This window comes from Cyrtonyx montezumae, unplaced genomic scaffold (genome assembly GCF_038088225.1).
Source record: "Cyrtonyx montezumae isolate F1298 unplaced genomic scaffold, pur_monq_1.0 scaffold_3, whole genome shotgun sequence".
Taxonomy (NCBI): domain Eukaryota; kingdom Metazoa; phylum Chordata; class Aves; order Galliformes; family Odontophoridae; genus Cyrtonyx; species Cyrtonyx montezumae.
This window is the reverse complement of record NW_027072034.1, coordinates 137791943-137819703: the sequence shown is the minus strand read 5'-3', so window position 1 is coordinate 137819703 and position 27761 is coordinate 137791943. Positions and strand designations below refer to the sequence as shown.

Below are 27761 nucleotides of genomic sequence, written 5' to 3'. Positions count from 1 at the left end.
GGTAGCTTTCAGTAACTTCCCTAGTCAGTCAATCTTTTTTGTCTACTTGAATGGACTACATCATTTCTTTCCTTAACTAACAAGGGCAATCTGTAAACCTGACCTTTGCTGCCTTACCAACCAAGCAAACAGTCTCTCCCCAAAAGGGCCTGATTAGCTCATTACAGCAGGGTAAAACCAGCCTTGTCTTCAACTGCCCCCAGTTTTTCTGAAATGACATAATAAATAGGAAACTGCATATTAGCAAGTTAAACATCTCTATTTTTATTCAGTCTTTCCCTGGGTTCCATCTACAGTAAATGACAAGAGATGAATTTTGCAAGATGTCTCAGAACATTTATGATAGACACCTGCCCTGAAACTTTTCCTGAAAGGATCCAGCCTTATTTGCCGACTATGGAGGCATCAAGGCAAAACTCCCTTAGCTGGTAAACGTTAGCTTACCAGGCTCTGCCTATGGAGCTAAGAGCAAATTCCTTCTGTACTGGTCTTATACTGGGGGTGGGTCTGTAGGCTGAAAAGCTGACTGCTATATTGAGAAATCCGAAGACTTTACAAATACCACATTAAGTATTTAAATAAAATTTAGTATAGAACAAACATTGTTCTTTTCAAAGTCCAAATCTCACTGTACACGGAAAACTTCACTACTGTCATTGCATCTATAATGTAGAAAAATATGATAAAGCGTGATTAAAAACTTTAATTAGTTATAAACAAAAGGACTAAAACAAATGGTCACATCCAGAGGATTGTGGTCCATAGTTATATGTCCAGGTGGAATACAGTACTGAGGGCTGTCTTTCAGGGGTCTGTCTTGGGACTGGTCTTCAAGATCTTTACCAATGACATCGACAGTGGGATTGAGTGTTCCCTCAACAAGTGGTGGCACCAAGCAGAGTGGTGTAGTTGACACAACAGAAGGAAGGGATGAAATCCAGAGGGACCTGGATGCATTTGAAAAGTGGGCCCACAAGAACCTAATGACATTCAGCAAGGTCAAGTGCTTAGTTCTGCATTCGGGATGGGGCAATCTGAGGTATGTGTATGCAGACAGGGAGAAGAAATCATTGGGAACAGCCCTGTAGAGAAGGACTTGAGGATGTTGATGGACAAAAAAGCTGGCCATGAGCAAGAATTGTGTGCTTGCAGCCCAAAAGTCCAACTTACGCTGCTTCAAAAGAGGAGTGACCAACAGGGAGAGGAAAGAGATCATTCTCTACACTGCTCTCATGAGGCCCCAGGTGGAACACGGCATCAAGCCTTGGGCCCAAAACACTGGAAATACCAGAGCAGTTGGACTGGGTCTAGAGGAGGGACATAAAATTGATCAGAGGTCCGGAACATCTCTCCTCTGAAGAAAGGCTGAGGGAGCTGGGCTTGTTCAGCCTGGAGAAGAAAAATTTTATACCTCATTGTATCCTTCAAGTACTTGAAGGGAGCTTACAAGCCAAAGAATGAATGACATTTTATGTGTTCCGGTAGAGATTGAACAAGGGGGAATGGTTGTAAACTAAAAGAGGGTAGATATAGGTTAGATGTTAGGTGGAAATTCTTTGCTCAGAGGGTGGTGAGGTACTGGAACAGGCTGCCCGGAGAAGCTGAGGATGCCCCACCCCTGGAGGCATTACAGGTCAGGTTGATGGGACCCTGGGAAACCTGATCTGGTGGGTGGCAACCCTACCTATAGTAGGGGTGTTGCATCTTAAAACCAAGCAGCAAAACCAGGACAGAAACGTCCACTCAGCTCCTGACGCGACTGAGTCTGCGCATGCGCATACTCTCCTGCTATCTGTGGGCGCGTGCCCACTGGAACCGCGTAGCTCCGCCTCCCGCCTCTATTTTGTGCTCGCAGCGTTGCCATGGGGATCAAGGGTCGCCCGGACGCCCAACCGCTCATTTGGCTGCGGGTTGATGTTCGTGCACCAGGGTTTCGCGTTGTGCTCTGGGCTCCTCGTCCCGGTAGCCTCCTGAGACGACATGAAGAAGATATTCACCTTTAGAAAGAAGAAGAAACGGGAGTCGCCGCCGTCCTGCAGTGCCACTTCTCCGTGCCCCACCGGTGCGTACGAGCTCCGGCCGAAGGAGCTGAGCAAGCTGCACCGAGCAGCCGCTGCAGGAGTGCTGGTCCAGGTGCGGCAGGCACTGAAGAAGTACAGCATCGATGGACGCGACAAGGAGCAGCGGTGAGGGCGGCGGGACGGGATGGGACGGGCGCGGCTGTAGCAAGGAGCTTTTGGGTGATCTGCCTTGGAGGAACTGATCTTGTGGAGGAGGCTCATCAGCCTGCCTGTGATGGGATCTGCTAGGGCGGGAGGGAACGGCCTCAGATTGTGCCAGGGGAGGTTCAGGTTGGATGTTGAAGTCAACTTTTTGTTCAGAAGAGCGGTTGTGCACTGGCACGTGCTGACCAGGGGGGCGGTGAAGTCACCGTCCCTAAGAAATGTGTAGGAGTGATACTAAGGGACACGGTTTAGTGCGCAGCGTTGGTGATAGGTGGACAGGTGGACTGGATATCTTGGAGGCCTTTTCCAACCTTTAATGATTGTGTGAAAAAGAAAAACACTCCCTATAAATTCTTGACGAGTTGCAGGATTTCACGTGACCTTGGAGGGAGAAAGATGCTGACTGCTTTCTAGCTCATCTGCTGCTCTGCTGGAGCAGGTGTCCCATGCAGGAGGAACTGTGCCTTCTGTTTGTGCTGCCTTGCCCTGTGTTTTTAGGGGGGAAAATGCATCTGTTCAGCCTTCATAAAAGAAGCTTCAGGGGGGATCTGAGCCATGTCTATAAGTATCTAAGGAATGGGAGGCAAAGGGATGAGGCTGTACTCTTCTCTGCAGTGTGTGGTGATAGGAATAGGGGTAATGGCCACAAACTGAAGCATAGGAAGTTCTGCGCAAATGTGTGTGGGATATTCTTCGCAGTGCAGTGCCGGAGCACTGGCACAGGCTGCACAGAGAGGCGGTGAAGTCTCCTTCTCTGGAGACGTTCAAAACCCACCTGGACACCCACGTGTGCAACCTAGGCTAGGGAGCTGCTTTGGCAGGGGGTTGGACTCAAAGAGGTCTCTTCCAGCCCCTACAGTTCTGTGATTCGGTGAAACTCCTGCAGGTACTGTTTGGATGACTGCAGCTTTGGATACAAGCACACTGAGTAGTTGTCGTCAGACCCTTAGCAGTTTGAAAAAGCCCCTTTCTTTCTGTCTTTAACCTGAAGAAAAGAAGTTTAATTTTCTCATGCGTATTGGAAACACAGCTTTCCCTCTCAGAAGGGGACTTCCTCTGTGATAACGCGTTTATATCATAGCTGTAAGCACCAGGAAGGTCAGGTATTATTTGTTTTAGTCAGAATACCAGTGTTCTGCCATCTGCTCTGCCAGACGTTGTCAGATGTAGAACACTTTTGCACCAAACTGGTTGCAGTAATAACCAAGCTAGTGCATGAATATTTTTCCTATAAAACCCATCTCCTGCATCTATGATATGAGTCTGCTGCGTGAATGATCCTGGGAGAACCTAGAATTTTACATGCCACCACAGCTCTCAGATTCCCAAGCTTTAGTCTCCCTTACTGTACCACAAGCAACTTTCTGTCAAAGGCAGCAGCCAGTGCCTTGACACAGGAATCTTTGTGAAAGTTCAGTTTTCCAGTGGAGAAAATGTTGTCTCATTCAGCAGATGCTATGGAAGGTTGTTCCTAGCCCTCCTCAGGCTTTGGGTGTACAACTTCTGTTACTCGTAATGGAACGAGCTTGGGATTTTTAATTTTATTGTGTTTAACATTTTGGGAGGTGATTGGGATGGAGAAATTAAATTTGCCCTATTTGTGTACCACAGACTGAAATGATTTATTTAGCTACCAGTTTCAATTTACACATTTAATTTTCAGGACAGCACTGCATCTTGCTTGTGCAAATGGACATGCGGACGTCGTTACGTTTCTAGTAGAAAACAACTGTAAGCTCAATCTTCCTGACACAGATAACAGATCACCGCTGATGAAGGTAGGTAGAACATGTTATGCTCCGTATGCAAGTAGGAATTATTGATTGTGTTTTAAAAGATGGATGTCTTACCAGATTCTTTATGTAAGTCTGTTTAGAAACATGCAAGCTGTAATTGGCGTGGGCTAGCTCATCTTGGAAAATGATTTTATATTCCAGGATTGAGAAGTTGTAGTAGTCGTGACACGGTGAAATATGACTGCTGGAAATTTTGCCTTTTTTTGTGTGTGTTGTTTCCAGGCAGTACAGTGCCAGCAAGAAAAATGTGCGACAGTCCTGCTGGAGCACGGTGCTGATCCAAACCTGGCCGATGCTAGCGGCAACACTGCCCTTCACATGGCTGCTGTAGCTCCTAACACATCTCTAGCAAGGATGTTAATTGAGCACAGTGCCCATATTGATGCTAAGAATAAGGTACATTTTGAGATTCGGTAGGGAAGATCTTCCAAAAAGTTGCATCAGGATTTTTATTGAAGCTTCTTCGTTTGTTTCTTTTGATTTTTAACTTGAGTTATTTCTGTCCTCTCAGGAGGGATGTACTCCCCTTATTCTCGCTGTCTCTGAACATCATGAAGAGATGGTAGAGCTCCTCCTTAAAAAAGGAGCTGATGTTCACGCTCGAGATAAAGGTGAAAGGTGAGGAGGTGATCTAAACTCTGTGGGTCACCTAAATTGTCTTCAAGTTGGACTGATGAGAAGTATGGGATTGAGTGTTGAAGCAGAAAGGCACACAGAGAAGTTCCCTGAGTGATTGGTGAAAGCAGGTCTGAAAGCTGGTGTCATGCATTACTGCATGTTTTCTGCATTGAGAACTGCAAGAAAAGTTGCAGTAGCCTCTGTGGCAGGAAAGTGCTGTCGTGCCAGCAGCATTGCATTTATGCCCTAGAGGGTTTTTCAGATTGTCACATAGCTTGTACTCAAGCGTTGTCAATGTAGAAGCTCTTCTGTTCATAAAGTGATTTTATTTTTCTTTGAAAGTGAGCAAATGGGGATTAAAATAATTACAATGTCTGAGTAAAGTTATATATTTTGTCTTTTTGATGCTTCAGAACCCCTCTTATGACTGCTGCGGCTGGTGGGGAGCTTAAGTTGATAAAACTTCTTCTTTGCTATGGTGCTGATCTTTCCCATAAAGACACTAATGGATGGACAGCTGAGGATTATGCTATTATTCACGGACATTCTAGGTAAGCTTTAAATTTATTGCTAAGTTTTCAGTTATCGGTGTTGGATTTGGACCTATGTAATAACAGGACCAAGGTTTAATTGTGTGTTGAGACCCCTCTTGAAGATGTATTCAGGGACATCTTCTGACATGTACTGTTCATGTGTCTGGTGTTGATTTGAAAGTTGAAGAGGGCTTCTGCTCAAAATTCTCTAGAAGATTTCATGTGTTTGTTGCTAAGCTCATATCTGCCTAGTATTCACTCTTTATTAAAGTGTCTGTAGCCCGCAGTTATTGAGATGGAACTTGAAAAACTGAAATGTTTTGAGAAGAGTTTACAAACAGAACCATTGCTATTACCGTCTTCACTTCCCCTGCTCAGTAACCATCTACCTTCTGTTTCAGAAAAGATCTAGCTGTTATTTCTTTTGTTAAATTACTGAGCAGTTTTACTTACTCTTATGCGTGAGCGTTTAACCCATGGCATTCGTTCCTAAGAGTGTGGTTGTATTTGTAAAAACTGGACTGCAAAAATGTGCCAAGCAGAAGTAAATAACTTCATAGATATGGATGTGCATGTATAGAATGGTCATGTCTGGAATACTTTAGCATGTTACAGTCAGGCAATAAGTAGACTGTGTTACCCTGACTGAATATATCAATCATTTTGGCTATGGATGTGTCTAGAGTGGATAGTAGGAGGCTCTTACTATTCCATTAAGTGTTGTGTGCAGGTATGGGATTATTTTTCTCAAATGCATTTCCTCTCTTTCTATAGTCTTAGTAAACAACTGGCAGACGGGGAGAACACAGGGGAAGCTTCTGCACGTGATAGCCAAGACATCGCAGTACCTATGACTCCTGACAAGTCTAGTGCTACTGTCTTTACCTTGGGTGCACCTGCTATGGACCGAGGTAGGATTTTTAACTGTGGTAGAGCTAATGAGAAAATCATGATGGTTTCTTCCTTAGGTTGGTTTGTATCTTTTTAGTTTACGGCGCTTAGTATTGATTTTGGTGGAAGCATCAGTTCGACTGTTGCAAGAAGTTTTATGAATGTGCTTGCTTGCGGCTACTTTGAAATGCATCTCAACAGATTGTGAGGACAGTTGTGATTTGTGTTCATTACATCTATACACTCATACAGTTGTCACCTTCAGCACCCATCAAGTTGCTCCTTTATTTGAGTTTTCCTTTTGGCAAGGAGGAGAAGGGAAGACGGGGAACAAACTAGGTTAGAGTGACCTTGTTTATTCAGGTGTGCAGTTTTTCTTAGAGATGCTCTTTCAGATCCTTGCTCAGAAGATCAGATTGCAACAGCTGTAGTTTTGTCCTGAATTGTTTTATCTTTTGTAGCAGTGAAGCAGCAGATGACTTGCAAGAAGATGCATGTTTTGTTGAGTTCCACAGGATTTCTGTCACTTTGTTTTAATTATTATATTAATTGTGATAGTTTCACCCGTACTAAGCTCCTTGTAGAAAGTCACATAACTTCTCACCTTCAATTACAGTTGTTTTTGTGCTGTGGAGACATTAACAAAAATTGTCTTGGACAGGTAACTTCATCAGCAACAATGGTACAGTGTTTGTGTATACTGCATCTTTTTGGACATGGTTTGGTTTATGATAAAAGTGATGCTTTTCTTCAGCTCCAATCGGTTTTATTTAAGGAAGACCACAGGACTTTGTGATCCAGAAATACTATAGCTTTGCCTCGTTGCTTTGTAATTAAAGGAAGGGAACTCCTTTAAAATCCAGGCAGCGTTTATATGCTCATATTGCCCCAAAGGAATCTTAGAAAACCACTGTTTTAGTATAAAGGAAATGTTTACCTTGCCATTTACATTTCAGGCCCCCCTAACATAGGAGATTTTATTTATTCCTTATTTTAAGGGCTTTGTGTCAGAATTATGTCAAACACAATTCATTATCTATTACACTTGCTCAAAATTTATTATTATTATTGTAAGGCGTTGGGAAGTATAAACAAAGAATACACGGCATATTTTTTCTTCCCAGACTCTTCACAGATATAATAGATTTTAGACCCAAGTGATGTTGTCTTTGACTTAGGAGCAGTTGCTTTGAAATCGACATTGGTTGGAAAAGTTTCTCGTAGGTTGGTTTTGCAGATTTGTTTGCTTGCTCTTCGGTGGGGCTTGATACAGTTGGTTTAATCATCAAAATCCTGTTTTCATCCCAAACCCACTCAGTTGCTACCTTCTGTGCATGTAGATAGTTTCTCTTTTTCTCCACAGTAAGGGCTGACAGGCCTGGATCACTTTAAAATATGAAGGATTCTTATTCTGAGTAGAAGGTAGACTAAATATTAGGATGGAATTGTTTACTGTGAGGGTGGTGAGACGCTGGTCCAGGTTGCCCAGTGAGGCTGTGGATGCCTTGAACCTTGAATGCCCCAGAGGTTGATGGTTCAGCAGTGAGCTAATTCTCTAGGGAGCCATCATTTTTGTGAAGGAGTATTTGCCCCGTGAGAGGGGGCTGAGAAAATGGGCTTACTCAGCCTGAAGAAGAGGGAGCTTTGAAAGGTCCTAACAGTGGCTTCTAATGCGGATCAAAAGACAAAGCCGGGTGCTTCCCTGTGATACCTGGCAGGAGGTGGAAGTGCAAGAGCCACGTGGAAATGGTAGCAAGAAAGTTTCTAACTGGAAATGAAAAGTGTTGCCATGATAAGGATGGCAAAAGAGAGAGGTTGGACCGTTTCTCTTCTTGGAGGTGTTCAAGACTACACTGAATAAAGCCCTAACCAACTTTTCCTGACCTGAAAGCTGAGCTGGCTCTAAGTAGTTGGCTGATAGACTTCTGGAGATCCCTTCTGACGCGACTTACCGTATGATCTTAGGTGTGAATTACTACCTCCACTGGACTGATGAAAACTTGCAGTGTAGTATAGCATGCCCGGGTAATGCTCCTTTTGTCTCTTGTATATCCTTTGATGATTCACTGTGGAGAACTGCTGGTGATTCTTCTATCTAAGGACAGCCTTTAGCTCTCAAGTATGCTTTTTGATTTTCTTTACGTTTTTCAGAATAATCCATAGCTTGGAAGAGCAGCAAATAAAATGCAAATATCTCTCATTTTACCTCTGTTTTTATCATTTTATTTTTACAATATAGTTTGAAAAAGCACTGTTTTGTAGATGCTTTCCTTCGTGGTGTTTTTATTGAATTGGCCACTCCAGCTTCCATACTATTATGAACCGTTTTTCCGTGTTCAGTGTTGGTACTAATTAATTTTTACTATGCAAAATCTAATTTCCACTTTTCCATTTATATTTGAACAGCAATAGATGACATTTCCGGAGGAGGTTCAATAAGGTGAGACTTCTAAAAATACCAAACACTTACTTGAGAAATGATTTGAGAGAACCAGTATTTATTTTGCTTTGTTTTCTAAGAAGTTCTGAAAAAGAGGACGATAATGACCGTCGGCATACTTCTGACGAAGAAGAACTGGATTTTACCCCCAAGGTACAGTGCCTTTGTAGGAAAATGGCTATGTCAAGTAAGTTATTTTAAGGCAGTTCTCTATTAGATTGCAGTAAACTGCTTTTCCAGACAATTCATTTTTTTCTCCTTAAAAGGAGTCTCTGGTCTGTCAACCTTTCTTCAGCTCTGAGTTTTTCCAAAAAGAGATGTACCTTTGGCAGAACATGCAGTAGATTTATGGTCTGGGGCAAAAACGCAGTAGATACCAAGATAAAAAAACAGATTTTTGTAGCTGTTCCTTGAGTCAGATTTGCAGACTTTAGGGGTTGGTAAGTTAATAACCTATTTTGTTCTCTTTCAAACTTTGCTATGGTTTCCCCTAGTTTACATGGTAGAATGCTAACTGATAATCAAAAAGAATATTTATTTATCAAAATCTAGTCAAACTGTTCATCACCTGGTTCTCTTTTCTTTCTCACTAGGTTCCTTGAGTGCTTAATGCTTGAGCTGCTCAAATAAGGATCTTTTTCTTTTTTCCTTTCTCTGTGGGATGACATTCCGTGCTTGTACATAATCTCACGCTGCATTATTTTCTTTGGTTTTGGATACTTTGATTTTACTCTTTTTATAAGCTACATCTGCTCACTCCTACTGTTCTTATTGATGTTCTGAAGGATTGACGTTTTTTTCAGTGATGTCTGGAGTATGTAGTCAGTTGCACTGGGATTCTGCAATGATTAGGATTTGGTAGTTCAACACACTCTGCAATGCTGGAGATGGAAGCATGTGTACTTTAAACATCATTCCATTTGCTTACATTGATTTAAATTGAAGTGATGCATATTTCAAGCGTTGTTTTGAAATTTACAGATCTGTCACTGAGTGGAGTTTAAATATAACCTATTTATGCTTCAAGCTTAAGGAACACTTAAGTTACGTGAGTTGTGTTCACATACAAGTAAGCAACCAGACTGCAATCCCAAGTGTAGATGTATTTTACTTATGTGTAAAAAAAAAAACAAAACATTTTTCTTGGGATTGTTATGCATCTACAGATAGTTTTGAAGTAAAATAGTCACTGACTTGTATACATGAAGAATGTTTGTGTAATTAAAATTGAAGGATCTAGAAAGCATATAAGTACTTTCAAAAGGAGTCAGCCTTTTATTTACTGTTCAAGATTTGATGTAGGTAAAAGATTTGTTTAAAAACAAACAAGCTAATAAAAAATAGATCAAATAATTATTTTAAAATGTATTTTCATTTGCAGAAGCCACAGAAGCCAAACTTGGCAGTGTTAATGAATGTTTCCCCAAAGTTCCAGAATAATAGTAAGTTATTTGGAAAAGACTTCATGATAGAATGACATACAAATGAAAGCTTGCTAAGTAATTTCATTTTGTGTGGTTGTTTTTTGTTGGGTTTTTTTTCCACTTGGCTATAGTAAACGAAGAAGGTAGTATTATGAGAACAGAACAAATAGTCATTTCAGGGTAAAATAAGTCAGATAATGAAAATGAAGATACTGAGTCCCCTCCTAATCTTTTGTCTGTGATAAGTATTTCCCCCACCCTGCCCTTACCTGGCTTCTTGTCCATACTGTCCCAGAGGAGTCCTCTCCTGTGTTTTAAATGGGTAAAATGCCTGTTGCTATTTGTATAACTCATTTGATTCATACTCCTTTTTCCTGTCATGGATGATGAAGATGCTGAAGAAGAGCAGTGTAAACAAGTAGATAATAAATTCCATGAAGTGCTGAAACAAGGAAGTGAAAACTTGTGTCTAAATACAAGGGCAGCATTTACCTCGAGCACAAAAGTAAGTGTACTGCGATGATTCAAGTGCAAGAGTTTATTAAGGGCAATACAGATAAGCAACAGTAAACAGTGTTCCTGTTAATACTTTGCCATGTATGCATACTTTCCTATTTTGATACTAAAAATATCTTACTCGTAGCCAAAGACATTTCTTATTCATAAGAATAGTATCAGACATCATTTTCAATATTTTTAATATGCGATTACAAGGACAAAGATGAAGAAGTTCATTTTTTCTGGAAACTGTGGTCCTGAGTAATATAAGTGAAGCTGGAATTAGGCTGCCACAAGGAAGTGCTTCAGGGCTTTGCCTAACCAGGGATGAAGTGTACAGCATGAGGCATTGCTGTTTAATCATACAGATTCATGTAATTGAAGGCCTTTAGAAACTTAGTTGAGCTTTGCTTCATTTTAGTCTTACTCGTGAAAAGTGTTTTCCAAGTTGTTGATGAATGGTGAAGAACATATTTGTTTCTGTCCTTTCCAACTGTTTTGGTCAATCTCTTTCAGGAAGAAAAGTCAAAACAGGAGAAGGAAGACACTGGTGAAGAGCTGCTTACTGCAGTTCTTATGGGTGTGGAAAACTCTGTTTGTAGTAATACCCGTCAAGTCCAAGATGCTGCTCATGTGAGAAGTGAGTTAATTAAATACTGATCCCGATTATTCCTCTATAAGTATAGTTGCTCCATTAAGGAATTAAAATGGTCATTATCCTCAAAGATGATAAATGCTGCTGTTACCAGTGAACCCTAGCCAGCAGGGGTAGAGGTGATTTGAAGAGGTGCTTCATCTTGTTCAGTTTTAAGATGTAGAAGGTCTCTCCAGTGCTACTCCTCTGTGTGCTTGAGCAGCTGAGAGTATGGGTACTTTGGTACTCCCCTCAGGGTCTCAGAGCAGGGGAAGATACCGTTTCCATAGTCTGTCTCCAGAGCAGAGCTTGCGGCAGCAGTATATGTTTTCAGAGCATGTGTAGCTATCTATTGGTCAGATGCTGCACAGAGGGTCTGGCAGAAGCACTCGAGGTACGTGCTCTTCTGTCTTTGCGCATTTTCCCCTAAGCAAGCATTTGGCAAACGATAAGTAGTCAGCACCCGGGCTGGAATTAACAATTATAGTTTCCCAGAGTGGAGACCATCACTACTCTCTGCCTCTTTCCTGCAAATGTTCCATGCATTTCTGTGTGAATGAATCCTGAGTTTATTTAACATAAAGATGTAGCTTAAAACAGAGAAATGAAGGTGGTCTGTTCTGGCCAGGAGTTTGGTAGTGACACTCAACATTATGCTCTGCTGGCAGAGAAGAGACTAGACTGGTAATTGCTAAACTGAAAAATGCTTGCAGTTGTGTGGGCTAAGTACTGGAACGGTGAGCTCCTACTCCATTTTTAAATGGCAGTCCTTAAGTATCTACCTTCTTGGAATCTTAGTCAGGGGAGGACTTGCTTGATAGCATTTAACAAGGAGCTGTGTGTGGCGGCAGCTTCCTCTTAGTGTGACAGTTTTTTGCATGATGCTTGTATGGCATGTCCTGTACACCGGGAAGTGATCATAAATGCCAAATGCTGGAGGTAGGCTAGAGGGAAGATGACTCGAGCTCTGTTTTTGCTGAGACTGCAGCATGCTGGAGTGTTTTCCTGAACATTATCCAAATGTGAGGAATATGGCCATATCAGCTGTCATCCTCAGGCATCTTTTGTTGGAAAAGAGATAAGAGGAGTAGAGGAACACTGTGATGTGACTGCGTGTGAAGATACCCATGAATATAACTCATTTCTTGGTTGGTTTGTCCTCTGCTGTAGAACCGTTACTCTTCTTTCAGATCCTGGGTTTGACTGATGGGTGATAAAAGTGGGGTGCAGTGAACTCTCAATGTCTCTCTTTGTCCATCCTTTGTAGGTGCCCTGCCAGCAGTAGGAGCAGAAAAAGAGCAAGAGTCTGAGTCTCCCTTGGATTCTGAGGTACTTCCTGTGAAATGTGTATCTCCTCAGTGTAGGGGAGAGTCAGATGAGAGCTACTTGAGAGCTTCCCTTTGAATTGAGCCCTGCCCCTGATGAGGCTTGTTTACCTCGTGTTGTTGCTGCTCTATGTCTGTAACTGGGGGTCTTTGAAGTTCTTACACGGTAGATTGTGTGTTCAGTTAGTGGTGGGACAAAGTTAGGTCAAACTGCTTACGTGGGCCTCCTAGCTACTGGCTTTGGAGTTGGTTTTCTAGCATGATGTTGATACAGCATGGTTTACTGCACATAAAAACTTGTTAGCTGCTCAGGGGAGCTTGTGTGAGGATTGTTTTTCTCACTGTCCAGCTCTATTCTGCCAATGCAGTTGGAATTAAATGGTTGTCTCCCGAGTGAGCAGCACAGACATTTAGATTTTTCTGTATAGAACTTCTATCTTTTGTAGATACACTTAATCCATTTTTCAAAAGTGTTCAACAAATACCGAGTGTGTTGGCTGTTTTTATCCGTTCTGTCTGAGATAAGTAACAAGACAAAAGTGAGCAGGGTCTGTAGCTAGCCCTCCTCTTGGTTGTTCTTTTCTTGTTGTTGTTTTTGCTTTTTTGTGAGGAAAAACAAACTCATCCCCTACCCCTTTCTTAAAAATACAAGACTAAGATTTTCAAGGTAGCCTTAATCTCTGTTAGCTTTGCCTTGTTAGCCTTTAATAGCCTTTAATCAACACAAATCACACTTGTTTTCTTTTTGCAATGGAGTGATTGGTGCATTCTCTCACCACTGTGGGGTACAAGCCCCTCGAGCATAAGCTCCTTGTTTATTATCAACATCTTGATTTCCCATGTTAATTTCTTTTGTGGCTGTCTGGTTTGCCAAGCTTGATCAACATGAGAGAATAGTTCAGATGAGACGTGAGGATGTTTTTTCCCTTTTATTAGAGATACAAAAACCTTTGATACAAAGATTAAATTAAAGATTGAAGATTAAATTACATTACAGAAAAAACAAGTTTGTACCAATTCTCATGCATGTGTTTTACATTGTACAGTCGGATTCCGAAAGCCTGAGAAAAGTATCACCTGGTGTGTTGCTCCCAGCTGCAGATGAACATGGAGCGTGCTTGCTGAATAATTCAGGGGAGCACAACAATGGTAACTTTCTCATAGATTGGATTTGTCTGTGTTTATAGACAAGTGAACTTTTTCTAGTGTTTTCCATAGGAGCCCTGTTGTGTTCTGGGTGTGTGCTTTAGCAGTGAAGAAATGCTGGGCTCTTGTTAATTAACACCAGTTAACACTGCTCTTGCTGGCCTGGAAGTTCTCGCGTGTGTTGTGTGTGTTGTCTGGACATGTATGTTTTTTTTTTGCTTTAATTTGCTGCTCAACGTGGTAAGAGTGGTGTCTGGTTGAGTTAAACTTGAGGATAAATTCAGGTTTTGTTGCTGAGGGTTTCTGCCTGCAGCTTGTGGCATTTACCTTATGACCATCCTGATTGAGCATGAGAGAGCAGGAAAGTTTTGTTATCGGAATAAAACTTGTCTCTTTTTAAAAATGATTTGGCAGTCCAGCTTATAATATGGGTACAACGACATAACTGAAAAGGCTAATCCAATTTTAGCTTAGTAGGCTGGAACCAGATCTTTGCAAGCTTCTGGGAGCTCTAAATCAGCTTTTCAATTGTCTTGAAAGTCTGCTTCATATGATTCAGCTAAGTTAAGTTTGAAATCAGTATGGAAAGGGGGAAGAGGTGATTATGGTGATCTTTCTATGGTACATCTGTGTTACTTGACCACCAAGTGAACTAAAATCAAATCTTGATGTTTTTTTGTTGTTGTAGTAAGTTGTAATAAGTCATGTTCATTACAAAAATGTGATTTCTTCACTGTAGATGAGTGCTCCGATTCTGTCTTTCATGCGCCATCATCATCTGAAGAAGAGATTGTCATGGAAGCCATTGAAAGCTGTGGGGAGCAGGTATGTGAAAACAGATATTATGAGTTATAGTCTGAATTAGTGAACTGTGTTATGCATTTAGGTAAAAGAAAGCTTACCTCTCAGTAAATAGTTCTGAAAAGAGAGTCTTGTACATGAGGATTTTATCATCTGAAGTTAGATACTATCTTCTTAGAGTTGTGTAAAATGCTTGCTGCTGCGATGGATACTTGACATCGTCCTGATGTGTTTCCAGCTGGTTTGCTTAAACACTGCAGTGTTTTTCTTTGTGTGCAGAGCTGAGAAACAGTGCAGTTGTGATTTTTTTTTTCCTATCCAAAATATGTATTCAATTGGGAGCAAGATTTTTCTATTATCTGATTGTTTCTTTGATAAAATATGCCATATTTTCCTCTTTGTAAGAGAAAGATCAAGCAAAAACCTGAAATATGATGATCTGTCAATGCTTTCTCTGCTTCTGCAAAAGGTAGCCTTGTGTGATCAAGTTAAAAAGTGTTTGAAAATAATTTTTGGAGGCCATTATGGAGGAATATAAAGCAGGCATTCCGTTTGTATTGGGCATACAGGACAGGACGGGGTAGGGATCTCCAGTGAGTGTCTAGAGTCTTCTGTAATACCTCAAGGGACAGTGGAGCAAGTATTTTCAACCACATGCCCAGGCACCGTGGAAGAGGGATGTGAATTTCAAGAGGTAGAGAACAGAACTTAAGTACTGAAAGAAGGTAGTAGACGTGCAAAAAGAGTGGAGCCTGGGAGCAGAATGGCTGGTACAAGCGTTGGCTGACTGAGATGCTCCTCTCCATTGTGAAAGATTTTTGCAGAGTTAGGATGTGGAGGGAGAAAAGGGCCTGTATAACCAGTGTGAGAAGATCAATGGTCTTGGCCCCTTGGGACACCAAGGCTGCAGGCCTAATTCTGAAGGGAACACAAACCAAGGAGCATGTTGCAGGGACTGTGACACGTGATATGAGCAGTCAGCACCATTGAGGAATAGAGTGTGAAGTCAGAGCTACGAGGAGACTGCAGAGAGGATGCAGTTGGTGGGTTTGAGGCATGGTACAGCTTTGGTAGATGTTTTGCTTTTTGATTTTTGGGCTGAGGGCAGGAACCAACAGGTTTTCCTAGTAAATATTTTTCTTGGAAGCTTGGAATGGAATTTAATAATTCTGACTCCGGGGAGCACAAATGATTGTAATGTAGCCAGTTCTCCTTGTGGTGGGTAGTAAAAAGCTTGTTAATCACTCACACTGTGTTAACACAGCTCGCAGGGCGTTGTAGAGTGCCAGATAGTAGAAAGTGATGGAGGATGGGGAATTTAAGGCAGTTGTGTTCTACATTGTTGTTGATAGTTTTGTTGGTTTCTGTTTGGTCGGGTTTTTTTGTTGTTGTTTTCTTAAGTAGTGTACTAAAACATAAAGTCCTTTTAGCCTGCCTTCTCTCTATAACTGGTAAAAGCAAACCTTGTGATCAGAGAAATCTAAACGAAGAAAAACCATTGTTTCTAAACTACATCCTTCTATTTCCTTCTTAAAATAAATAAATAAATAAGGTGGTGTTTTTATTTTTGTTGCATGATCGCATAAGTCTGCAACATCATCACTTGGCTTAACCGTAATTTCCTTTTTCTTGGTAATTTGTCTGTCTCTATCTGCTTATTTAAGGTTAAATGCATTTTAGAAACTACCAACTTGGTAGAAAGGACAGCACATGAAAAGCAGACTGACAGAGCAGAAATTTCTCCTCAGGAAGCCCTAACAAAAAACAAGGAATCCCACAGTGCTGACAAGCTAAAATCGTGGGAAGAAAGATATGAAAGAATGTGGGTTGAAAATGAGAAAATGGAATTGAAAGCAATTTTTAAAAAGGTTACAGCAGAGCTGAAGCAGCGTTTTGGTGAAATTGACGAATCTGAAAAATCTACGTCCCTTGCGGCAGAAGTGGCAGAAGATGACTTTAAGGAAGAACTGGAGAATTTTTGTGTTTCATCTTGGGTGACAGAATCAAGTAATAAGTTAGGAAGTAAAGGTGAATTTGGAGATACGAAACTTAACGCAGACCTAGAAGAACCCAAATTGGAAATTGTCATTTCAAATTGTGCCGTCCTTCCTGATCACAGTAATTTAAATGCAAACATGGACAATATCTGGAGTGCAGACGAAGAAGACTGTGCTAAGTGCACAGATAATACAGAAGTACCTCTAGCAAAAGGAGAGGAAATGGAAGAGAATGAGAATGGGATTAGTAGGAATGTAGAGGTAAGTCCTGAATATTCCCCGAGACATTGTCTAGAAACAAATATTTTGGATGGCATTTCTAATATTCCCCCTAAAATAAGACGGATTTCCACAAATGATGAAAGTACACTTGGTTTGATAAGAGAGAGGAAATTTGACAAGGATTTCCAGAGACTGCCTTAGTGAAATCAAGGAAATGGGAGGAATGGAAATAAAAAACTAGAGACTAGAGTGGTACTTTTCTCAAAACCTTCTAATTACGTTGTGGGGAAAACAAAATGTAGTGTTTCAGTTTAACAATAGGTGGCAGTCAGTTCCAGTGTAAGTAGTGATCACCTCATTGCTGTAAAAAGAAATGCATACAAGTACACCAATTTTGATTCTCAGTCAAGGAATGAAAATAGCTTCTGAACAGGGTCTTGACTAATCTCTTCGTTTGCTGTGATTTGTGCATGGTGTGCCTTCATTGCCTTTCACTAAAACTCCTGATTGCTGTGAAACTTTCTGCTTGTGAGTTTGGGGTTTCTTTTTCCTCGTCATTAAGGAAGTGCTCCGTCATTCATCCGCTCTTTATTTTGTGTTTCTACAAGTAATGGTGTGTAGTCCATCTAATTCCTTATCCATCAGTCATGACTTATTGTTTCTGTCCTAAGGGCTGTGTTTTTTTGTGATACTTTAAATCATGAGTGAAATCAGAGTATTTTCAATGACTTCATACATTTTGTGGAGCAATTTTTTGTTTTTTGTTTTATTTTTCATTATTTCAGAAGTCAGCCTTAGATTCTTTGGTCTTACATACAGTTTTTATCGCCTTTAGGAACAAAAAAATACATGAAGCTTAACTTTCTCTTCGTAGGTTGAGAAGGAAGAAGGGAAGCAGAAACATTTCAAAAAGCAAACAATGGAGAAACAAGATCTTGATAAATTCAGTACACCAGCAGGCGATATTACCAGTCAACCAGTGAAAGAAAAGTTTGCTCTAAGGAAGAATGAAGAAAAAACTGAGAGTGAAAGAACGATAGAAGAAGAAATGCACACAGAGAATTCTTCATCTGAAGAGAGATTAAAATTAACAGAAATGCCACTAAAAAGGTAAACTAATAAAATAACCTGTAATTTTTATTTGTAATATTTAGGGGTTCTAGCTTCAGGGTTTTTCTGGTCTTGTGTTTGAAGCACTTTCCTCAGTGAAAGCTATGCCGAGTTGTCCCATGATTCTCAAGCTTTTAAAAATATGTTTTTCTAAGAACTGAGTGCACATTGGACGTTCAATTTTATTTCACTGGAGGAGATAGAGATCTTGTGAATTTCTTCCTTAAAACGGACACTAATGGGGTCTTCAGAATCTTAGCTGGAGATTGAGAAGAAGCTATTTTCCTAATAAATAGCCACTCAGAACAGAAAAGCAGAAACTTAATTTATTTTCTCCCTTTTCTAGGAGATGCTAGTGTTCCTCGTGTACTTGTTTTCATTAAACTCAGATCCCCTTTGCCAGGAAAAAGGGAAAGATAATATTACCAAACAGGTCTAAAAAGTTTGAAGAAGACACAGATGCTTTTGCATAACTCTAGGCAGGATTTTTTTATCTGTGTCTTCTTGAGGAAAATCTGTGCTCTATGTGCATCCCCTGATTGGGACAGAGAAGCGTTACAGCTTGAATGTTTTCCAAGATCTTGGGAATCAAGTCTGTGTTTTATCGCAGACATCTTTAGTCTTGTCTTTGTTGTGTTGTTTTTTTTCCTAGAGTGTTTCTTTTTTTATGTAATGTACGCAATTGGTGATTTTTTTTTCTTTCTGTTCAATGCTGTAAATCTGTTCTGAATGCAAAAAGGAAGAAGAAAAAGAAGAAGAAAAGGCAGTCTTCAAAGAAGAAGGCTAAGCAGAAGATTCAAGGATTAATGGATGATAGCACTGTCAGTGAAACATCTCAAGATGAAGAAAGGTACTAAATATAAGGAATATTATAAATAATTTAATAATTACAAAAATTGGCCTGAAAACGAAAGGTAAGATTTATAAACTGAATGCATAGGGATTGTTCTATGCCAAACAAGACCTGGGGGTACAGGTGGTTGGCGAGCTGGATGTGAGCCATGTGGAGAAAACAAGGTACAGTGGGTACAGGCTGCACTGGGAGAAGTATCATCTTGGTATAAAAGATGTTTTTGAAGGAGAACAGTCAATTCCTGGAACAGTCTTCCCAGTGACATGATAGAATTTCCTGTGATTGGAGATCTTCAGGACACAATTGGACTGGGTGCAAGATAGTCTCCTTTAGGCTCCCTTTCCCCACGTGGACCTAATGACCTTTAAGGTCCCTTTCAACCTGAACTGTTCTATAATTCCTAATACCATGCAGAAAACATAGCCATTCAGTACACATAAAGAGGTGTTTTTGTTGTTTCTTTTTTTTTTTTTGCCTTCGACTACATGTAAAAAAGTTTTGTTATTAAACTGTAGTTTAATTTTCTTCTGAAACTAAGTTTTCAGAGCAATTTCAGTTATTGTTTGTAATGCAGTATAAGCATTCCAGTACTGAAGTGTCTTTCTGTTTTCCAGACGTGCAACAAGAACAGGGAGCAAGAAGAAAAAGGTACTGTAAAATTACGTTTTTATCAGCTTTTAATCACTTAAAGGGTAATAGCTTTTACATCAAGTTCAAGATGCAAACGATTTCTGCTAGTATGCAACTTTGTACTGTTTTAGCCAAATCTCTGAGTGAGAGGATGAATGTTCTTGCATTTATAATGATCTGCAATAATATAGTGTTGTATACTTACCACACTGTATTGTCCGTAGGTCAGCACACAGATGGCTGTTACTGATGACCTTGATTTAACACAGTCCTCTGACACAACTACATGGGATGCTGAGTGGACAACTTCAAACTGCAAAAAAGCTATGTTGCTGTTAGAACAGCTTAGTGCGGTTTATGCAGGTAAACTTCTAAATCACTTTGTTTTCTGTTACAAGTTCCTCTCTTTTTTCCTGCTGGTACCTCTTAGTAAGTCATGAAAATTGCTCCCCAAAATATCTTTGCCAAAAAATATATATATATAATCAAATATGCTTGCATGTATACACATAGCTTGATATAAATATAAGCAGCACTAATTTTCTTAATCTTTTCTAATAATTCAAAATGCACATATGGATTACCTGCCCTCTCACTTCTATTCTTCAGCAGGACAGGAGGTGAAAATAGAATTTAAAAAGTTCAAGAACTGACACAAAGGCAGGGCCATCACTAATTGCTGTCATGGGCAAAACAGGCTCCACTTGGGGAAAATTGATTTCATTGTTTGCCAATTAAATTTGGTAGTGGGAACGATAAAAAGAAATAAATGAAACACCTTCCACCCACCACTTTCACACACTTAATTTTGCTCCTTCAGCCTCTTCATGCTTTTCCCCTGCTCTAGCATAAGTCCCTCTACAGGCTGTAGTGCGGGCTGCAGGAAAACACCTGCTCCATTATGGTCCTCTCCACAGGTTGATTAGGAATCTGCTTCCACACCTGGAGTGCATCCTCCTTCCTCTCTCTCCTTCATCTTACCTTTACGTTACCACTGCTATTATTTACGCTTTTTTTTTTCCTCCTTCTCTGTCTATGTGGTATTTTTTGCCCTTTCCAATACATGCTTACTTGGAGGTACCATGAGCTTGGCTGATAGGCTAAACTGTGTCCTGCAGTGGGTCTGTTGGACCCGTCTGTATTTGGCACGGTTTTCTCTGTCTGTCTTACAGAGACTTGCTGAAAACCTTGCCACCTAGCCCCAGTACAGCAATGAATTAAATAGATTGTATGTGCAATCTCGTGTATTTTTTTCCTCCATATAGGTTCTGCTGTGCCGCTGAAAATTCAAAACATACTACTTGAATATGAACAGATGATAGGTCGTGAAAAAAACCACCATACAGCTGTCCAGAGCAAAGCCTGGAAATTGGAAAATGAAAAAGAGGAGATGCAATTAATAGCAGAAGAGACTAAAGATTTGAAATCCATGTTGGCTCACCAAGAAGTTGAATTCATAAGTGACATCCAAAGCCTTAGGTATGCAATCTTGTATTTGATCATGTGTGTTATCCTGATCACGTTTTAGAAGATGCTGACGGTCTAGCCACCAACAACGTGCCATGTCCCCTAGTGCTACATCCATGTATCTCTGAAGTACCTCTATGGATAGGGAAGTACAAGTATTTTTAAGAGTCGCGCTTCACAGATTTTGTCTTTGTACCTTCCGTTTTTAAATAAAATTAGGAACTGTGGCAACTCCACAGACTGCCAATTGAAGCAGTTTAGTGGGTGTGTTTGACTGAAGGTCAAATTTGAGATCATTCCCTTGTCCTCATCTGCTAGATGCAGATGGTTTATAATTACTGTTTACACTATTTCAGGGGAGTGGCCAGCAGGCATTATACAAAATACATCAAGAACGAATTCCAAGCCCTGCACATGGGATGGAGGGATCCCTTGTGAGGATAGCCAGGGAAATGCTCGGGTTTGTGAACTGCTTTGCTGAGAAGGCCCTGGGGGCTTTGGCAGATTTAAGTGCCACAAAAGCAGAATGATCTCACAGCCCTGTAGGCCGAGAGTATCCTGGCTTCTGTTAAGAGGAGCAGAGCGTCAAGAAGCTGAGGGGAGTGATAGCTCTTGTTGGTCTTTTTTGCTGCACCGAGTCCAACTTTTGGACTCTCCATACATGAGATCATAATCAGCATGTGTGAGTGCAGCGGAGGCATTCTAGGCTGATCACAGAGCACGAAGCACTTCTCTCTGTGAGAAGAAGTCGAGGAGGTGTGTCAGAAGTCTCCCAGTGTCTGGAAGGGGATTATGAGTAAGACAGAGCAGTTCCTAATTTGGCCTGGATTTGATTCTGAATGTTTTTCAAAATTCCCAAACATCTATAAATTGCAAGGAATTAATTTTTTTTCTATATGAAATCTCAAAACTATTAGCTACACATTTGTAAAAGCTGTACTTTTTGAGAAATTAAAGCAATAATTATAAGCCATTTAAATCCTAATGTTACAGCCAGTCTTTTGAGCTATTTATTAGTGGTCACTACTAATGAAGCAGATTCATTTTCCAGACTTAGTAAAGCGGATTTTTTGGGGCACCTCTTTATGTTCATAGTTGCTTTCTTATTTGTTGACAAAGATATTGGAAAAATATTCAAAATAACTACCAAATACGAACATACTTTCTTGTTTACTTACTGTGGACACGCAGTGAACAGTTTTAACCACATCAGTGAACAGTTTTAACCAATCAAACTGCTGATGTTTTCAGTTATTAAAAAAAATAAAGCCTCACATTCTCCAAGGCTTTTTTTATCAGATTGAAAATCAAGTTGCTGATATTCCTCCTACATGTAGATCCAATGACTTTTAGAACTGTGCTTTTCAATCATTCTGAGCTTAACATTTCTAAATCTGTTTTTGGAATACTGTCCTTACTCTTTCAGAATAAAAATAAAAAGGTTACTCTACACGTGGTGAACAGTTGTTGTAGTCTTAGAGGAGGCTTGCTTAAAAGTTTTTGGATCTGTCTTAGGTTAAGTGATGTGCTCTTTTGTTAGCACTACTTTCAGTCTCCATGAGTTCTCACTATGTAGATGATGATCACTACATTAAGAGCAGTTTATTTTGATACTAAAAGTTTATGGTATTTTGATCTGGTGAGACAGTGAGCTAATTTTGAATGAAGTGTGCACCTGTAATGTGAAGTTTTGGGGGTTTTTTTTAGAAATTTTAGAAGTGTACATTCTTCATATCTGCCTACATAAACTGGAAAACACATGATGAATTTTATACGTCACTTAATGGCTTATTTGTCAGTCTTGTACAGCTCACGTACAAGATGTCTTCCACCACTAATGGGTTGAAATTGGATTTTAAAAGTTTAAAATTACAGCAAAAATATTGCATTTGAAAAGATGTGGCATTTTTACAGTTTGTTTCTGCGAGCTCATAATGTGGCATATTTACTTTTTTGTCAGTGCTTTAATTCCTCAAATATTCTCTTTCAAATCCCAGATTTTCTTTGAAACAAGAAGAGGAAAGGAGGCTTAAAGCTGAAATGCAAAATGAAACAATGAAAGAACAACTGAGGAAGAAAGAAGATCAGTATTATAGAGAGACAGAGAAGAAACAACAACTTGAATTGCATGCAAGGAATTTAGAAACAGAGTTAATATCGCTGAGAAAACTCTTGAAGCAGGTATATTAAACATTCAGTTTTTCTGTTTCTTGATACTAATTGATACTGTATTCTGGGATGTCCACTGAAAATGTACCTTGTTTGTGCAACAGGCATTAGGTAATTATCTTGGTACATTTTGAGGACATATTACAAACATAGTAAGAGCACATGAAAATGGTCCTTAGGGATCTTCAGTGGCCACACTGTTCTGGCAGGAGCAATAAATGGTTAGCATCACCTCTTTCAGTTTGCCTGAATGTAATGGCAGTGTGGTTTGCATTAGTTTGCCTCCTGGTCTGTTTGTTCAGTTGGCCAGTCCTCTTCTGGGTCTCACCTCATTAGTAGTCTTCGTAAATCTCGTACAGCTCAATTTGTACAGCAGTATTGCTAGCTTTTGGTAAACTGAAAATATAATGACATGTTCTGAAGCATTTCTAAATGTTAGCACTGAGTTACAGATGTAGGCTTAAGCCCTTGCAGTAGCATATAGTTAATGGAATTAGTGTGCTTTTGGAAATGTTACTTGTTGGCTTTATGCTGTTCTTACAGGCAGATCTTTGCCTGTAAGCATATAAGTGTACATCTCTATTTTCAGTGTGTATATATAGTATGTTAGAAAGATAACTTGGGTTTCTGCTTAAACTCTGTACATTTCCAAGAAAGGTAGTTTTACCTTTTTCTTTTGTTACAGAGTGTGATTCGTTAAGTATAAAACTTTAGAGCGCTAATTTTTTGCAACAGGTTGGAAAAGACCTCCAAGATCATCAAGTCCAACAGCAACCAAACCATACTACCCTAGCTCTAACAACCCACTGCTAAATCATGTCCCTGAGCACCACATCCAGATGGGTTTTAAACACATTCCGGGATGGTGACTCAACCACCTCCCGGAGGAGCCTATTCCAGTGCTTAACCAGTTAACATGCAGTGCTTAAACATGTTTATTTGCAAACATGGAAGATTGATGTTCAGGCCGTTCTATGATTTTATGATAAACAGCTCTTATTAGAATTAATAGAACGTAAGAATGCAAAGAATGAAACAGGAAGGTATTGCTAATTGTGATTTTGCTCAGGATTCACAAGTTTCATTATATTGCTGTAGACTGAAGAAGAGCGTGATGAAATACAGATGCAGCTCACTCAGGAAAAGAGTGCTAGAGCCCTACAAGAAGGAATTTTGAACAGCCACCTGCAGAGGCAGAAGGATCTGGAAGTACAGTCAAGGAAGACTATGGAAAAAAATTCAGAGGTAAGCAGTTCCATTTCTAATGCATGTGATTATATTTCACTGTGCTCATTCTAAAGTCATAAGAAAAATAACTCTTTGTGCCTGTTGGTGGATTATCTACAGTTTATCACTATGACCTGGTTTTGTTACTGCTTTCTTTAAAAAACTCTGGATAGCAGCATCAATCCCATATATACCTGAATTGCATGTGGAAGTAGGAAGCCACTGGAAAATAAGATGCTGTTTACCCAGTTTCTTAAGCTATCTGCTGTTCCTCATTGTGTAGTTGTTACCATCATTTTTAAGGTTTTTAGTTGTGAAACACCCAGATATTTTGGGATTAACTAGGAAAGAACTTGGTTGAGGCTGTTTGTGATCCCATTGCTTGGGTTTTGAATTTATTATTATACTACCACCACATTTTTGTTTCCATTTTTTTTCATCATTTGCCTGTATTGATTATTTTTATCTCAACCCATGAGTTCAATTTTGTTTCCAGATCTCTCCCTCATCCCACTTAGCGGTGAGGAGTGAGCAAATGACTGTGTGGTGCCTGGCTGCCTGCCAGGTTAAACCACAATTTCCCAAGTGACTATTTATTCATGTCCTTTATCACTCAGGAATCTGACACTAGTGAAAGAGAAAAGGATCTGTTGTACAAAAATCAGTTTAAAAATCATTTTTGTTGTACAAAAAACCACTTCTTCTTAAGATGATAGAAAATTGAAGTGTTAGTGTTATGCCGTTATTAATTTATGTGTGCGTTTTAGGAGTTCTGAGGCATGTGCCAATCCTCCAATAAATTGATTTCAGACACTGATTGAAGTCTTACGTATTTTCTGATGTGTAGACTTATGTAAATGTGTTCATTCTTTATGATTCTGCAGAAATCTGTTTAGCCAGAGAGAAGAAAGACTAATTAGGAACTAAGTAAATCTCCTCCCCCCATATCTGCATGTAGATTACAGATAATGAGAAAGACTGGAGCATAACAGGGATGGTAGGAGCAAGGAATTCCTTGTACCTTCTTCAGCAAAGGGGTTGGACTCAGATGATCTCTTGAAGTCCCTTCCAATGCCTGCAATTCTGTGATTGTGAGCAGTTATACAGCTGTAGGGTAATGCGAGAATACATTATGAATGTTCTTAGAAGTAAAGTATTCTCGATTCCAGGTAGGGTAATGATTAAGAAGTTGGCTTAACCATTTTGGTTAATCTTTCTTTCCTTTCTAGAGAATAGGAAATGATCACATTCAGTTTTTAGATACCTTGATAATAAAGTTTGTGTCCCCCAACGATTTGAGTAGTGCGCTGAAATTACTCTTCTGTCAGATAGACGCCTTATTTTTGTTTATTTTTAAAGGTAACATAGGGAAATAACTCTTAGAGAGTTGTCAGTTGTCTTAACTTGTGAATTGCTTTATATTCTTCCTCCCTCTTTTTGAAGATCCTAGATAAAGAATGTATTAATCCACAGTGAACTCAGTAAGAAGGCTCTAAGAGGATGTGATTCAGCATCTTCTTAAAGCTTCAGAGGAGATTCAGGAACACATGTGGATTTAATTATGCCTGCATAGTGAAAGAAAAGCACAATGAATGGTCTAATATAAGGTCACACCTTTGATCATTGGAGTTACATCTGCAGTCAAACATTGCAGCAGAGTTCTTTGTGTTTTCTTAGGGGAAAAAAAATACATGATGGCAGTGTGCTTGTGTGATAAAGGTTACTGTGTGCAAGTGCCTGCTGGTGGAGACAAAATTTCTTACCTTTCAATTCACTCTGAAGACTGAATTATATAATCTAAACAGTTTAAAGAAGTAAAGTGATATGTCATGCATTTCCTCCTGTTCTTCTGTTTCTTCAGTGTACGGTCAGACAGCTGCAGCAGGAGCTTGCTGAAGCTCTTAAGAAGCAGTCTATGTCAGAAGCATCACTTGAAGTTACTACACGGTACCGCAGTGATCTTGAGGAAGACAATTTGCGCTTGCAAAAGGGATTGGACAGGGTGAAAAACAAGGTACAGATAAACTGTAACTCATACCTATAAATCCGAGGGTGTTTTTCCCCGTTTCTGGTGTAGAAGAGAAAAATTATGTTCTGAATGTGAGTAGCAGAGAGGTTAAGAGGTTAGCAGTGATACCCCGTCATAATTCATGAAGCCATTGAAATCTTTGCCAGCTGGCCTCCTTCCTTTGTAGTGCAAGAAAAGAGTTACTGGAATCATGAAAAAAAAACCAAACAAACAACTATTTTCTTTTGCAAGTAGGGGACATTGATTTCCATTGAGCAGAAGAGCAGCCCTAGCACCTTTCAGCCTATTCCCACAAGTTAAATTCTGCTAGTTTGGTATTTGTATTTGGAATTTGGTGCAGAATTTGGAATACTTGCTGCAGAAGAGCTGAGGAAGGCTGGAACTCGAGGAATCCTATTGGCAACAGTTTAAAAGCTGTTCTTCCTTTAAAAGATGAGCTTGACTTTCCTTTGGCTTTGGTACTGAGTCAGCAGATGACAGTTCCAGTCCTGATGGTATTCCCCTTTATGAATTTTTAAAGAATAATTTTACACCCCTCTGAGTTCATTTTATTACTGTCTGTAGGTTACTGAACTTTCTCAGAAGCTGGAGTTAGAGTCTAAAAAATGCATCCATCTGGAAGCACAAAACCAGGGTTTGAAAGAAGCGCTGTATACTCTGCATGAGAGCCATGAAAAACTGGAGAAGAACAAACGCCAGCTTAAGGAAGAAGTGGCAAAACTCAGACATCATTTGGAGACTAATACGGTGAATCTCATCCAAATAGAACAGTATAAGAAAGAGATAGATGAACGAGCCGCACAAGAAGTCAGACAAAAACTACAAGAAGTCAATGTTTTTTTGCAGGTAAATGAATTTCTTGAGTCTGTCTGTCATTTTTATTAAGCATATATATATTTTTCATTTTTTTATTTGATGCTTAGTGCTGTGCGTGTGTCTTTCCTGTACAGGAGAATGAAAAATTGTTGGGTGAACGTGCTTTTGTGTGTGCAGTGTGCCTGTAGGTTTCCAACATAATAGCATTCCTGTGACAGACGTCTGTTTTGCAGTTCTTAAAGGGTATTGCAGACTGGTGATCTTGATATTGCTGCTCATCAGCACGGGAATATTGCAACCTAGAGATGGTTTGGCCATAGATACAGGTCACTGTACAGGATAAAATGCTCAGGGAATGAGTCACTGAAGTTACCATGGGGCAGGAAGAGTGGGGAGGGCAATTCTCATCATTTCTTTGTAGAATCCTTTTTGTGTGCCCCGTCCTACAGAGATATCAGAGCAGCTTCTAAAAGAAGACTAAGTAATATTGCTAAGAGCAGATCTCTATTTAGATGAAAACAGTTATGTAATGTGTTGGTTCTGGGCTTCTGCCTTGATTTCCTGATGGTAGTGAGTAGGTACAGTTGCCTCAGCTGTGTAAAACTGTGCCCTGGGGGGGGAAGGATAGTTCACATTTTCTTTGCAGTGCTTGAAATTGTGTTATCTGCTTCAGGCCCAGGCAGACTTCCAGGACCGTTTAGAAGAAATTAGAGCCAGTCATCATGCCTCACTGACAAACCAACTAAAGCACAGAATTGAAAGTCTCGAATATGAGTTGGACAGAATAAAGAACACTCAACAAGACAATGTTTTTCAACAAGAATCCACAAAGGCAGAAGCAGAAAGATACAAAGAAAGGTACCTGGAAGAAATGAAAGCTAGAAAATACCTAGGAAATAAGCTGAAATAA

General features: G+C 39.9%; 1 protein-coding gene and 1 long non-coding RNA gene across 2 annotated transcripts; both read left to right on the top strand.

The window, feature by feature from the left end:
• The first annotated feature begins 1980 nt into the window (after positions 1-1980).
• LOC136051475 (ankyrin repeat domain-containing protein 26-like) lies at positions 1981-27761 on the top strand. Its single transcript, XM_065740914.1, has 24 exons — positions 1981-2186; positions 3889-4003; positions 4244-4417; positions 4533-4639; positions 5053-5190; positions 5947-6083; positions 8470-8503; positions 8587-8656; positions 13431-13533; positions 14270-14355; positions 15996-16750; positions 17256-17265; positions 17425-17659; positions 18375-18510; positions 19128-19161; positions 19368-19506; positions 20409-20622; positions 22608-22791; positions 23878-24024; positions 24624-24690; positions 25176-25180; positions 25868-26020; positions 26600-26881; positions 27525-27761. Exons 1-24 carry the CDS (start codon positions 1981-1983, stop codon positions 27759-27761), a joined length of 3768 nt encoding a protein of 1255 aa, XP_065596986.1.
• LOC136051859 (uncharacterized) lies at positions 10407-12376 on the top strand. Its single transcript, XR_010622502.1, has 3 exons — positions 10407-10432; positions 10942-11065; positions 12327-12376. It is a non-coding gene; the product is annotated as an uncharacterized LOC136051859 (long non-coding RNA).

Coding starts and splice junctions, on each gene's coding strand:
- LOC136051475 (XM_065740914.1), top strand. CDS start 1,981: ATGAAGAAGATATTCACCTTTAGAAAGAAGAAGAAACGGGAGTCGCCG. Junction 4,418..4,532: donor ATATTGATGCTAAGAATAAG/GTACATTTTGAG, acceptor CTGTCCTCTCAG/GAGGGATGTACTCCCCTTAT. Junction 18,511..19,127: donor ACATCTCAAGATGAAGAAAG/GTACTAAATATA, acceptor TCTGTTTTCCAG/ACGTGCAACAAGAACAGGGA.